The sequence below is a fragment of the Lolium rigidum genome, unplaced genomic scaffold (genome assembly GCF_022539505.1).
Source record: "Lolium rigidum isolate FL_2022 unplaced genomic scaffold, APGP_CSIRO_Lrig_0.1 contig_41757_1, whole genome shotgun sequence".
Lineage (NCBI taxonomy): Eukaryota > Viridiplantae > Streptophyta > Magnoliopsida > Poales > Poaceae > Lolium > Lolium rigidum.
The window spans coordinates 34,053-48,544 of NW_025900512.1; the positions used below are offsets into that span (position 1 = coordinate 34,053).

The following is a 14,492-nucleotide window of genomic DNA, read 5'->3' on the forward strand; positions in this document are numbered from 1 at the left end:
TAGAATCCTTTTAGAAATCCGCCAACTAACCTGGCTGAAGAAATCCTAAGCAGTCATCAACAGTCGGTTCCATAATGCAACCATAAACGCCCACCGGTCCACCGGGAGTAGGAAACACCATCACTAAATCTAGTGTACAGGCAAGTGTATAACCTGCAAATTGTTAAACATAATTTTTTTCTTGCAATGCCAGGGTTGCCAACATAAAGTGAAAATACCTATGTGTATCCTAGCTTTATTCTATAAGTCAAGTAAAGAATTTGGCAAATCATGATAACAAAAGAGTATGAAAGAAATAACTGTTCTGCGGCCTCCTCAGAATCACATAAACAACATCTTTTACTTCCATCCCAATTTTGTTTACCAAAATTATAATTTGTAAGTAGGACCTTTTGATTGAGGAGCACATGAATTCCTTTTTTATCTTTATAGTAGGATTTTTGGCTTCCATAAATACTTTCGGAGTAATCTAAAATGTACATGGACTCCACACTGAAGTCTCATGTACTCTGAGATTTCAAAACGAATATTTTTGGCTCATTCAAGGTAGTGAGCATCATTAAACTCTGGAACAAATATAGCCGCCCTGCCCAATTATTATGAACTAGATGCCTTCTAACATGAATATTTTTAAGAATGGAGGATAAAACATTGGCCGCTGAAGAATATTTCCTGCGAACTATGATGTAGAAAGACGGATATATGTTGTTGATATAACGGCCTATCACCCAACCAGGCATCCTCCCAAAACCTACCATTGAAAAGAATAGTGGTATTTTGCCAAATAAAAAGGCGACAAATGTGAAGTGTTTTCTCTCTCGAAGTTACCGTACGATAATGCTCAAACTATTGCAGAACCATACAATTGCCATTAAAGAGTTACCGTCTAGGATTACTGCTAGATGTAACTGTTCATGCACCTTCGATGCAATACTTTTGTTACATTCGAAGAATTATGCGTCGACGAAGCATTACTATTGGGTTATTACGGTCGGAGAACTACTCTTGAGGTTGAACATTTATAGCGAAGAAGTAACGCTGAAAAACAACCATTCGTGCACTATTGAAGAAACAATGCCACGAAATCACCATCGGAGAATAACGCGGCGGTAAAAAAAACTGCTGGCGGGCAATTACCGCCGAATAATTACTATTAAATTAAGTATTTGTCTCAAAAAATTACTGTAAAGAATTACCTGTAGAAAAATATACTACACATATATCACACATTTACTATCGAAGTTAAAGATTCGTGTCGATAATTTGCTTAAACAATTATCTGTGGAAAAATATATCACATATTTACCTATATTGTATCATGTTTATGCGCGTGAGCAGTGCCCTGAGGGACGAGAGTTCTCCAATTTCTAATATATAATATAGATTGATATAGATATGCATGACCAATCGGTGCAGATTGCCATGCCTCACATCAGCAAAAAAACTTGGACAAGTGGAGCTGCATTAGTTACCGTCGTTTTTTATCGGCAAAATCTTACTTTGGTTTAACTCTTTAAATATATAGCATTACTGAAATTTCGTCAAAAAGTACAGTTAATGAATGGCAAATAGGGAGTACATTTGTGTAACTGATTATGCATCTTGCTCTTTTGTCGCAGATATGCCCATACACAGAAGATGATATTCTTGGAATAGAGCCGCTCCAGATTTGTTTTCCTTTCAAACTTAAGAAGCAGATATCAAGCTCATTTCAGCTAACCAACAATACAGATGCGTACATTGTCTTCGATATCCTAACGAGCAGTCCCTTGCCATACTCTATACAGCCAATGAAAGATATTGTGCCACCACAATCCAAGCGTACCGTTAACATAACTTTGCAATCACAAGAGAAGGCTCCACGAGATGTACTGCGTGCCAATGAGTTCACCGTGCGGAGCGCCAAACTAAATGGGCCCCTTGCATGCGAGGATATAACTACAGATATGTTCAATGAAATGCCGGGTGACACGGTTGATGAGGTGAATTTGGATGTTTTTTTTGACACAGAACTACAAAACAAGCCTCTTGATGTCCTCCCGTCCAAGCTCCTATTCCCCTTTCAACCCAATAAGGTTGTCCCGTGCTCACTGAACATAACAAACAACAGCAATGAACCTGTGGTATTTATGCTTAAGAAGAATATAGATAACTGTCACAGAATTTTTGAGGAATTGATGAAAGAGGTGGAGTTGGGGAAGAGGACCTCTACCGAGGTGGAGGAGGAAATGAGCCAACACGTGGAGTGTTTCGTACGACTGCCACTGTATGGCATCATACCAGCACAATCCACTTGCACTCTTGTTGTGACAACACTGAAAAAAGAAAACCTTCCAGAAAAAATAGATAATGACTTGGTCTTAAAGTACTGTAAAGCTTATGAATTCACAGATCACCATACAGGCGACACTGAATATAGCACGGATTTTAGGCTCGCCAGGACGTTTGGATCAGATACAATGCGTAGCGTCGCATTGAAAGCTGCTTATGTTGCACAAGGAGAGATGACATTCGTGGTGAGTTTGTCCGAGCTCAGATCAGTTTTCTTTCCTTACAAAGATAAGTTAAACCTTGGATATGATTTTCCCTACATATATAGGTGATATTATTTCTATCTGCTTTTCGTTGTTCTTTCTTTCTTTCCTTCTTTCTTTTTTTCTTTCTTTCTATAGGTGGGTTTTAGTGAAGTGTACTAGATTAGCCTGTGTAGTTAATCTATTCACGAGATGTAGAGTTTGGGTTGCGATTTTACTTGGTATCGTACAACCTAGTATTAATACCAGCTTTTCCATGATAGTACCTTTGTTTGGACTTAAGTTTAGCTAGCAAGCACAAAGGCTATTCGGCTGTTGGATTGGCCTCCAAGCTTGACGTGTCAACAACGCCTGATTAAGTATGCGCATATCCCTAACCCCATACCGTCATGTGGTTTAGCTCGAGCTAGAATGTCCCAGCTGATCGATCCTCTTCCATATCTCAGCACCCCAAAAGTGGTCTTACCTTTTCGCAAGAAGAGGTGGTCTGACCTAACCAATCATTAATCATGAGTTCATTATATGCGCTAATATATTATTTTATTTCATTGCATTTAAATGAAGGAGGCAAGCACGCCGTTAGTACAGGTATGTACCTTTTTTTGCTATTCACAGAACTTCCAATCCTGAGGTGGTTCCTGTAAAGCTAACAAGAGTTTTCTTGAATCAGAGGAAATACGTGGAGCATACCGACGGGCAGAAGAAGGCGGTAGATACAAATCCTACGAACCCATGGTGAGTGCCTAGTACAATATGACCAACATAATAATAATTAAATATATTTATTCAAGTATGTGCATTTGTTGCGATTATCCAACATTTATTATTTTCTCATCACTTAGAGCAAGTTCAATAGTATAGCCAGCTGCTGGCCTTTTTCGATAACGAGTATATATTAATATCGTGAAGATATCAATTACACCTAGCCTCTCCACCAACACAGTGCCTAGGAGGAATGCGGATACACACATTGGAAAAAAGAAGAATTACATAAAGAAAAGTCCCGCTACAGTGATCAAAACCTAATAGCAGCACAAACACCACAAAGACAACACCAAAAGTTCAGCATGTCCAGTAACGATGCCTCCAAGAAAGAAAACGAAGCACACAAACTGTCGTCACCCGATCAAAAATCATATGTTTTCACCTAGAGAGAGTCCGTGCTCACAAAAAAATGTTTTCAACAAGGCTATTGCTAAGAACAAGCAATTAATGGCAGACCTTGATTTTCCACCCTGCAAACTAGAACTTTGAAGTTCTCATATGTTATCACCTCCACTAACCAAAGCCGCTCCTACGAGGCTAGAACACCAAGCAAGTTCCTCAACAGCGCAGAGACTCGAACCTCCATTGCTAGTCCTCCAATCCAGCCTTCATGATATTCCCCGTCACTAACTTTACCATGGACCATAATGTCACTTGATGGTAGTACAGAACAGAACTTCGCGCCACTCTCTTCATAACCAAACGGTCGGAATAAAAGCACGGTTACGCACGACCAAATACCACCTGATCCAGCAAACTTCAGGCAATAGATGCACTGTTATATTCGCCGGCGGATCCTTCTGAAACTCACCACTTCGGCCAGATTAAGAAGGACATGCCTCAGACATGTCTTCATCTTCGGCCAAGAGGACCCCTAGGACCTCCACCTTTACTCATGCCAGGCCACTAGCCCCCACGCCACTAGCCTGCCACAGAGGAGACGTCGAGCACATAATCCAGGAATGACTGTGGAGCACCTTGCACCTCTAGCAAGCAGCGCTAACCCGCAAGAGGAGCTGCAGGCATGGCAACAGTGTCACCATGCAAAAGCATGCCATCCTTTGACCCAGATTGGGCCCGGGCGGACCCAGATCGAGCCCGGGACACCGTCGCACCAACCTCCCGTATCCTCTTGGCCACCGCACGCCCAGCGCCCGACGTCTCTCCAGCCCCGCCACCATGTCATCAGTTGCTCCTGACCGGCCCTCTACACGAGCAGCACCCGCACGAGCCAACCGCATCAACTCCCCGCGCGAGAAGGCGATGCAGCAACACGCCCACTTCCCCGCACTATAAGTAAGGTGTCATATCATGTATAGTCAATATATAGTTAACATGTACAATAATTGGCTCTAGAAATGCACTACTTTATTAATAAATGATCTTCCTTTTAGTCTCACAAAGTAACTATGAGCACGTGCTAGAGCTAGATCCTGCATGAGAGCCCACTTATCTTATATATCTTCTTCTCTCCCTTCCAACTAAGTATAAGTATTATATTTAAATTTTTATAGCCTACTGACTAGATTTTATTATACTTGCTCTTAGGATTATTGCCGGACATCGGAGCGGTTGTGTTGGTATACGAGACGACTATGAGATAAAGGCAAGTAACTATATTTAACAAATAAACATCTACTATGAGATCAAGGCAAGTAACTGTATTTAACAAATGAACATCTACTATGAGATAAAGGCAAGTAACTGTATTTAACCCTACGGATACCAACAACAGTGTTGTTGATTCTAATATTAGTGAAGTTTTCTTTTGAGTAAACCGCACGGAAAGTTCCAATTCTTTGCCCGTGCCTTCACTTTAGTTTCTATTTTAAAAAATTGAATATCTTAACCCTAAATCTTTGGTTAGTGGCTCACCCGGGGTTCTATTTTGGTTCGACCCACGTTGACCTGTCCGCGTGGTGTTTGACCACTGCCACATCAACGGTGAGGCATAGGAGGCTACTAGCTAGACTTGCATATTCGCAAAACGGCCCCCATCTTTATATTTCTCCCCAAACCACTGTCCCTTTCCCTCTCCTCTCCAAATCTTGGGCGGGATCTGTAACTCACGTGACGGAACAAGCTGGACCCGCTCACGATCTTGCTGCAGTCTGCTGTTTGCACCTTCTCTTAGGGCATCTTCAATGGAGCGATGCATTTCGGACGTCCAAATTGTCCGCGAGCATCCGTTTGCATCGCCTGACAGACGCAAAAATGACCGCGAGATGTAAAATGTCCGTTTGCGTCGGGGGGCACCCCTAGCGGTCCGAAGCATTTTGGAGACCCAAATATTTTGTTTTCAAAACTGCTTTTTCTTTTCCTTCTATCAGAATCCAACCAGATGCATGGATGCAATTGTAGTGCCCATGAATCTTTGAAACATCATGAAGAATATGCGAAAACAAACAAATTTTAAACTAATTCTTTCTCGAATCGAACAAGTTCAAACATATTTAACATACAAACTAGAGAACAAACACGAAAACAAACAAATTTTAAACTAATTCTTGGCCTTCTTGTTAGAAGGTCCCGCCTCGTCCTCCTCACGGACGCGCCTCCTGCTTGTCACCTCCTCCTCCGAAGAGGTACTATCGGTCGACGCGTCCGACGAGCTTGAGTTATAGTTCGACGACTGGTCATTGGGATCTTCCTCTTCGTCAGTGAACGCACGACGAGGCTCCACCTGCGCCCTCGCCTCCTTCCTTGCCGTCGCCGCGTCGTCCGCCGCCTCCAGCGCCTCCAGCCGTGCTCACATGGCGTCGTTGTCCTCCTCCTCCTGGCCTTCCTCCTCCTCGCCCTCCGTCGGCGGGGAGCTAGGGTTGCTGGGCGTCGAAGCCCCATCCCACCAATACCGCCATCCCGGTGGCTTCCCCTCGCTATCTGTGTCCGATGGTAACAACAGATTGCTCATGGTGGCTAGCCGGTGTTGGAGAAGAAGAAGAATGGCAGCCGGTTGGACATGAATTACAACAGGTGCAAGGGTTATATTCAGCGGGGATTAATGTCGGCGCGTATAACAAAGAGGCGTGCGGTTGCTCTTTGGCGGCGGTTTGGCGCTCGATTCCGGCGGTTGGTGGGTCGATCGGCGCTCCGGCGGTTGACCTCCCCGGCAGTTGCTATGCTTTAATTCGCGCCGATGGGGCCAGAGTCGCTGCCAGGTGGGCCCGTGGAGGAAGCGAGCGGATGCTCGGCGCAACCGCGCAGTACCCGCGGAGACGCAAACATGCCATATATTTGTCTCGCGTTTGTGTCTCCGCAGACACCACAGACACGATGTGTCGCCCCGCTAGAGTAGGGTGCAGGCGTATTTCCAGTCCACGAGGACACAAACGGTCGCGCACGCCCCGTTGGAGATGCCCTTACTACCACGGAGAAAGATGGACACCTACCTCCTCTAGTCATCGCACCACGCCAGCCAAGGCGAGGACGAGCCGATGCGCATGGTCGCAGGTGACGCAACTTCTCTGCGGTTGGACTGGAGTCTGCCCTTGCGCGCGATGAGGACATCCACGACTCCCAGGCGCAAGCACTCATCTCGGGGCCGGTCGATCCTCCCCTCGATGCACTCTTTGACCGGGAGCGCAACAGTTGCTGAAGAGGTGTGCACGCAACACCTCACTGACTGTGTGGCCGACTCCCTAGTCGAGCATGAATCCGGCGAGCTCGTCATCGTGTCTGTGCACCAATGAAGGTATGGACCACATGGACGCTGGCCTCGCAGAATCGAATGGCCTCGAGCAGCTCTTCGACCAGCAGTGTTTCCTCTCACCACTCCGGCAGAGACACCAACTCTAAGATGCGGAGTTGTGTGAGGGCACGACCGTGGCAGAAATGGGTGGGGAGAGAAACATGGACCGTGTTTTGGAAGAAATACAATCCCAAGGGCCTATTAGCAAATATGTAGGGTGAGCTGTCTGCCTCCTAGGCCCTAGTGTCGATGTGGCAGGGGTCAACCCTGGTCAGACCAATTTAGGACCTCGGGTGAGTAACTAACCAAAGAGTTGGAACTGAGATATTCAGTTTTAAAGAATAGAAACTAAAGTCAAGGCACGGACAAAGAATTAGGACCGCTCGTGCGGTTTACTTTTTTCTTTTTAAAAGGGAAAGCTCTGGTCTCTATATCCACTGATACATATATCCTTCTATTAATTTGTTAAAGCGAAGTGTTCGGTTTCTTATCTCCGCTAACCAAACTTCAACATTACTTTTGTAATGGACCTTGATTTCAGACTGTGTTTTTGTTTAGATTTGGAATTTTGATTCTCCTCAACCTGATCGTATATATATATACTATGTAATCCTTTATCCAAACAAATATATACTATGTAATCATTACCTGAGTTTTGTTGAATCAGAGCAAATACGTGGAGTGTAGTCGTTGGTCCATAGGGGTGCTAGATGCACATCCTACAGAGCCGTGGTGAGTGCGTCAGTACAATGTAACAAACATAATATTTAGATCTCTTTATTCCAGTGTGGGAATTTGTTACGATTATACAGCATTTGTTTTTTTTTTTTTTGAGGGAGCATTTGTTATTTTCTTGTCACCTAGGATTATTACAGGACATGGCAGCTTTGTTGATATATGGGACTATGAGATTCAGGCAAGTAACTTCTTTCTTAAAACATGAACTTGTACTATTTTCTGGTGATATGCAAACATGTGGAATAACCTTTTTGGTGATGGTTGAAGTAAGATGCATATATGAAAAATGTTCTTGACAGCCTAAAAACTAAAAACTACCGTGCCTCCACAAAAAATATTACAAGATCAATTTGTACCGGCAAGTGTATCCGGAAATCCACTTTCCCTCATAGGTGTAGATGTGCCCACTGCCAAAAACCATATTTCAAAATGTCTACATATTCCAAAAGACAGTATCTAGGTTTATATCAAGACAATTTATGTTTGCACACAAAGTTTCACAAAGAAAAAACATTTTTGTGACATGTGTAAAAAGGCAATTTTTCGTGCTTTTTTACATAGGCCATTGTATTGTCTTTTTTACATAGGCCACAGAAAATATCTTTTTCCGTTATACTTTGCTGTCGAAAGTTGAATGTCGGAATGTACACCTGATTTTTTCTGATTTTTTTTGACATTTGAAATAGATTAAAATACATTTTCTTAATTAAGGTAAAAATACATTTTCTTAATTAAGGTAAAAAATACATTTTCTTAATTGGTGCATCTCTATCTACGACCCAAATTAAACACCTTGCCTGCTTTTTACGTTTGGTTGACAAATGGCTGCTTTGTATTTGCCCGCAGAATTTGGTGGCTACGGTTGAAGTAAAAAATGCTGACCAGCTCACTACAATTGTGTCCGTTCTATTTGTTGCACGAAAGCAATGGTTTTTAGTATGGACATCTGATAGTTTGATCCATGTGTACAACTACAAATCAGAAATGCAAGAAATCACGAGATTCAGTCATGATAGAAGATCAGGTCATTCATCCAACACATCACTGGTCGTTCATCCAATACATCCATATGTGTTGTCATTAGCAGGTACTGAGATAAAGGCCTGGGACTGGGACAAGGGCTGGGAGTGTATACGAACTTTCAAAGACGGAATAGGCCGCCATGTGTTAAATCATATCGCAATTGACCCTACGGATACCAACAGTTTTGCTGCTGCTTCCGAGAGTGGAGAAGTGAAGGTTTGGGTTTCTTAACCCTCTTTTTTCTAACCAACCTTCGACTATACAAAGATACGTCCAAATTATCTACTGGGCCTTGATTACATACTCTTGTGTTGTTTGTTTAGGTTTGGAATTTTGATTCTCCTGAACCTAAGTATACTCTGTCAGGACACTCTAAACAAGTGAACTGCTTGTATTTCTTCACACGTGATGATCAGCAGTGTTTGCTTACTGGCTCCAATGATAAGACCGCCAAGGTCTGTTATTTCAAACATACACCAATAAAGTACGTGCATTGCATTGCTGATAATGCATGCTTTCTTTGTGAAATCAGATATGGGACATGCAGCAAAAGATATGTGTTAAAACCCTGGAAGGCTTCCTGTCTGAAGTCATTTCTGTCATTTCCCATCCCAATCTACCACTTCTAATTACAGGTACAAGACATGGTCCTTTTTATCTGTGGAGTTCCATTAACTTCAGGTAATGTCCATAGTATGTTCTTATATAATGACATCACCTCAAACATATCTTGCTGCAAATGCAACAACAAATGTTCAGATTAGTCATGCATTGTGTTACTGAAGTGTACATTAGGTGCCCCGTTCGCACAGCTTTTTTTTTCCGGTAGCCGTTCGCACAGCTTTACTTGCAGATTTTCCCCTAATGTATAATTGACATTTACTACTCCCTCTTATCCTTAAGGATTGTCGTGGTTTTAGTTCAAAGTTGAACTAAAACCACCAACACTTATTATAGATCGGAGGGAGTAGAAATTACTAAATGAGTACTTCATACTTCTCAGGCTTAAGACAGTCCTCTATGGTGCCCGTGATGGAAGTTACAATAATTTATCTTTTTGTGGTCTTGCATGTTTGATGGTGTCGAAAAGGTAATCAATATTTTCGAGTTCTTTTATACTGTCTTAGCATTTGTTTGCTCCGCTCCATGGTCTGCAGGTGAAAAACATGATAGTAGATAGGCCGCACTGTATCCATTTGCTTTGGAGCGCAACATAGCTCCGTATTTTTCGTAAGCTGGATACATAATTTCAAAGTTTCAAAAAAATCTTTCAATAAGACATAGATAATGTTGTACTCTACCAACATGCAAAATCTCAACCGAAAATACTTTATATTCTAGGTTTCACAAAATTGAAAAATTCTGATAGATTTGGGAGGTTTGAAAATTTGCATTGTTCAGTGCTTTACATATCAGATTTTGTTATTTTTGCGCAACCCAAAATACTGGATATTTTGAGGTGAGATTTTTTCGTGTTGGCAGATTACATTTTTCCTAAATCTATAATTTTTGCTCCGAACTTTTTGAAACTTCAAAACGCCATTTTTGGATGGTTCAAAAAACTAGCCTCCTGTCGCCGGAGTTCTAAAAAGCTGTAGTCGCACTGTGTCCATCTATTTTTTTGTATCCATGTGCCATCCACTCCTTTATACCATCGATCCTTGCTTCGTACGATGCCAGACTTGTAAATTATATCTATATTCTTTATGTATTAGGGTTGTTATTGCACATGGAAAAATACTATCGGTGATGGAGTTCCGTGATGAAGAGGTGTTTGCAGCGAACGCAACAGCGATAATTCCATACTCAAAATAAGTCAGGAAATCCTAGACCTTGATGTAAAATGAAGCCAATAATGGACATGTCTTAATCAGGTACAGCTGACACGCATACATCCAGTTGATTGTGGTTTCTGTTATACTGCTAGTTTTGTACTACTTTTTTGTTTGTATACATTTAAATATATACCTTTTTTTACCTGCAGTGCCTAAAATCCTAAATGCGGGTTGGCACCACAGACTACCAGTTGCACATATCGTCCGTTTGCAATCAGTCACAAGATCCTTTTTCTCTCTGCGAAGACAATCTGCCTGTTTTCTATGTATTGAATTTATCCTAGATTGAACTATTGTACGTATATTTATCTTGCATAGTCCGCAGGCTGTAATACTGTATCTATTAAACTTCAATAGTGCGGCCTATTGGAAGAATAGTGGCATAGGTGGTTAACATATACAGTGGATATTTGATTTCTCCTCGGCGCACCTTTCGCTACGGAAAAACAACACTTTGACATGCAACAATTTGCACGGTAAAGAGCCTCATATGTATGATAAAGTCTTTGCCGTGCAACACCGGATGGCAAAGATCGTACGGCAGTGATGTCGACGGCAACGATTTCTTTGCAGTGCGGCTCACTAATGTTGCACGGCAAAGGCTTTGCCATGCACCTCGATCTTTGCCGTGCACGCGAGCGTTGCCGTGCGCCAAAAAACTTTGCCGTGCACGCCAGAGCGTTGCCGTGCGCCAAGTACCTTTGCCATGCGCTGTCGCTTCGCCGTGGAGCTGCCTTTGCCGTGCGCCCACTCCCCAACACGCATGGCAAAGACTCCTCCAGCACACCCTCCTGCGTGCCAGGAGCACAGCTGCGCGCCATGTGGTGCCTTTGCCGTGTGTGCACACGGCAAAGTGATCAAATGTCCTTTGCCGTGTGCATACACACGGCAAAGGCGCCAGCATTTTCCAGATTTTTGCTGTTTTTCATGGTACCCTGCACACATTCAAAATATATGCAATATATCCATAACAACAATATATGTAGCACTTCAACAACATATAACAAATAGATATAGTCCATACAAGTGCATAGAGTGCATACAAGTGCATATAGAGTCCATACAAGTCCATTACAACGACGACAAGTGCATAGTCGATCAAGTGCATAGAATCCAACAACGACAAGTGCATAATCCAGCAACGACAAGGAAAAGCATGACGACAAGTTCATAGAATGCATATGTCATCAACCTTGTACTCCTCCCTTGCTTCCCATGACATCATCTTCATTGTATTGTCCTTCTCCTACAAGGTGAAAAGGAAAAGCATGACATGTGAGATGCATTTAGCATGCATGGCTACATTTACATATTGACATGGAATTAGCATTAGCATATTGACATGGAATTGCACAAGTACTAACATTTTTCATATTGACATGGAATTGAACAAGCATGGCTCCATGGCTACACTTCAATAAGTACTAGCATTTGCATATTGACATGGAATTGAACATGGTGGCATAGAATGGATAAATTTACAAGTGTCGTGTCATTCTACAACCTAGAAGCACATTGGGCACAAGTGTAAGAGGACTCACTGGGGATCAGGTTCCGGATGATGTTCGTGTTATTGACGGTGAAAGGTGTCACCGGGCTCTGAGTGTCTGGTGCCTGGATGAGCGGCATGTTCGGCATCATCTGCGAAGGCCCCTACATTTGATGTCATGATTGGTCAATAAGACAAGAGAAAATAAGATGGAGATATGGAGTTAACCACTTACCCACACCAAGGAGAAAGGAGGAGTAGGAAGCTTCTGACTCCCCGATGGAGATAGAACGGCTTGGCTCATCATCTAGCTCATATGCTGCTGCATCCGCTGCATCATCTGCACCTGCTGCTGCTGGTAGTCCCTAAGCTGCTGCTCCAAATGCGACTGCCGCTACTGGGCTTCCTGTTCCCTTGCTGCCATCTCCACCTTCGTTGTGTTGCCACGATGTCATTAACATTTCAATGAAAAGCATGTAAAGAAACGTAGAGGGTCGAGGAAGAACATACCCGTAATGGCTCGATAGCTAGATCCGAAGCCCGTGGTCGGGTCTCTACCTGAGGCTGGCCGCTCTTACAACCACAATGGATCTAGCGGAGAGTTGGAACAGTCGCTGGGTCGACGCACCCGTCACCAAGCCATAGGCGGCCATGCTTCATGCCTTCTCCCGCAATCACCGCAACCTCAACGTCAAAGTCCTCGGCCTCTGGCTGGGAGCTCTTGCCGTGCTTCTGCTTGAATTTCGAGACATACGCCGTACACTAGGTCTCGGATTGCTCGTTGACCCAAATGGAACCCGTCTCAGGATGCGGCGTCTTCCCGGTCTTCATCTTTCGAATCAAGGTAAAGACGTTCGGCTTCACTCCTGTCCTGACTTCCTGCAAAAGAGAACATGTAATTAAGTGATGTGGCACACCCTTGCGGAGTTAACAATATATAACATGAATTCAAAGAATGAAGGAACCATTTGCTCAACTCGGCCTGCATGTGAAGACAGAGGGGGATGCTGCCTTGGATATGCGATCCACCTCGCATCTCTACCCACTTCAGCTTGCCCTCCTCGTGCTTCTTGAGGCACTAGGGGCATGTCCACCACATGACCATCGCTAGAAAGCACTTTTGGTTGTTGCCGACGTACTGAGGAGGGTTCTACATACACAAGATATAAAAAGACCCATTATGGTAAAATAAACTACATGGCGTTAAAGAAATCAATAACACATCAATGCAAATACCTGCAGTACTGCCACGGTGCCATGAGCGTGTCCCGAGCGTCCTCCTTAGACATATGAACGAAGCGGCCGGCGTGCCAGTTGCGGACGCACTGAACACGTGCCTCGTAGTGCATGCCAGTCACCCTCATCCTTGCCATCTCGTGTAGGATAGGATCGCACGCAAGTTCCTGACCCTCGGCTCTTGTGAAGTATTTCTACAACCATGCACATAGGTAAAACAAGGGGCATTAGTGCAACTATTGTCAATCAAGGAGTGTTTGAATGCTAAGAAGTCAAAAGTCACGTACCCAGAATTTGCGAACAACCACCTCCTACATGTTGGCATGCTACCCACGAGGATCTGGTGCGAGGCTGTAGTGCGCCCACCTCCAAGCTACGTCGCGGCCACCAGTAGGGAGATAGACAATCCTAGGGAAATAATTTCTAAGCACTACAAGAAAAGTTGCCATGGCCGACGAAGTTGAAGTCGCGCCGTGGTTGCTGGTGTACCATGGCCGACGATTTTGGTCCCTCCGTGGTGCATGTCAAAACTTTTTTTTCTCGTTTTTGAGGCCACCTAGCCCGACGAAAGCGGCCAAAACGTCGCGTATGGTGGCCCGGGACGTGGTGCATCGCGAATTCTCGGGTTCGCCGGCCGAGTCAACGCAAATCCGCACCGCCGAGGGATGTAGGGCCCGGATGGCAGCCTCTCGGCATTGTTTTTTTCTCGATCGCGCCATCTCGTTCAACGTTCTCCGATCGAGCCGTTTACGATGCAGGATCATGGGTCCCGCATGTCATCCTCTATGAACCAAAATTCTTTCTATTCTTGGATTTTTTTGACCCCCGATTTCCGGCTACTTCCTTTTTCTTTTGATCCCTTGCCGCCTTGGAAACGTTGAGACCGCTGCTTGCTAAATGGGACCCGCATGTCATCCTCTATGTGCAATCAACTTTCTTTTCTTGGAGTTTTTTTGGCACCTCAAATTTGGTCACTTACCTTTTTCTTTCGATCCCCTGCCGCCTCTCAAACGGTGATACCGCTGCTGCTAAATGGGACCCACATGTCATCCTCTATGTACTATAAAACTTTCTTTTCTTGGAGTTTTTTTGGCACCTCAAATTTGGTCACTTGCCTTTTTCTTTCGATCCCTCGCCGCCTCTCAAACGGTGATACCGCTGCTCGCTAACCGGGACCCGCATGT

General features: G+C 43.9%; 1 protein-coding gene across 1 annotated transcript in view; it reads left to right on the top strand.

Annotated features, from left to right (window-relative positions):
- LOC124681399 overlaps positions 1–9,909 on the top strand; it is a 32,883-nt gene extending 22,974 nt beyond the window's left edge. The window contains exons 7-12 of the mRNA XM_047216324.1: positions 1,620–2,136; positions 2,218–2,516; positions 8,572–8,964; positions 9,072–9,203; positions 9,281–9,429; positions 9,906–9,909. Coding sequence (XP_047072280.1) covers positions 1,620–2,136; positions 2,218–2,516; positions 8,572–8,964; positions 9,072–9,203; positions 9,281–9,429; positions 9,906–9,909 — 1,494 coding nt within the window. The remainder of the gene's footprint in view (positions 1–1,619; positions 2,137–2,217; positions 2,517–8,571; positions 8,965–9,071; positions 9,204–9,280; positions 9,430–9,905) is intronic.
- Positions 9,910–14,492: the final 4,583 nt, after the last annotated feature.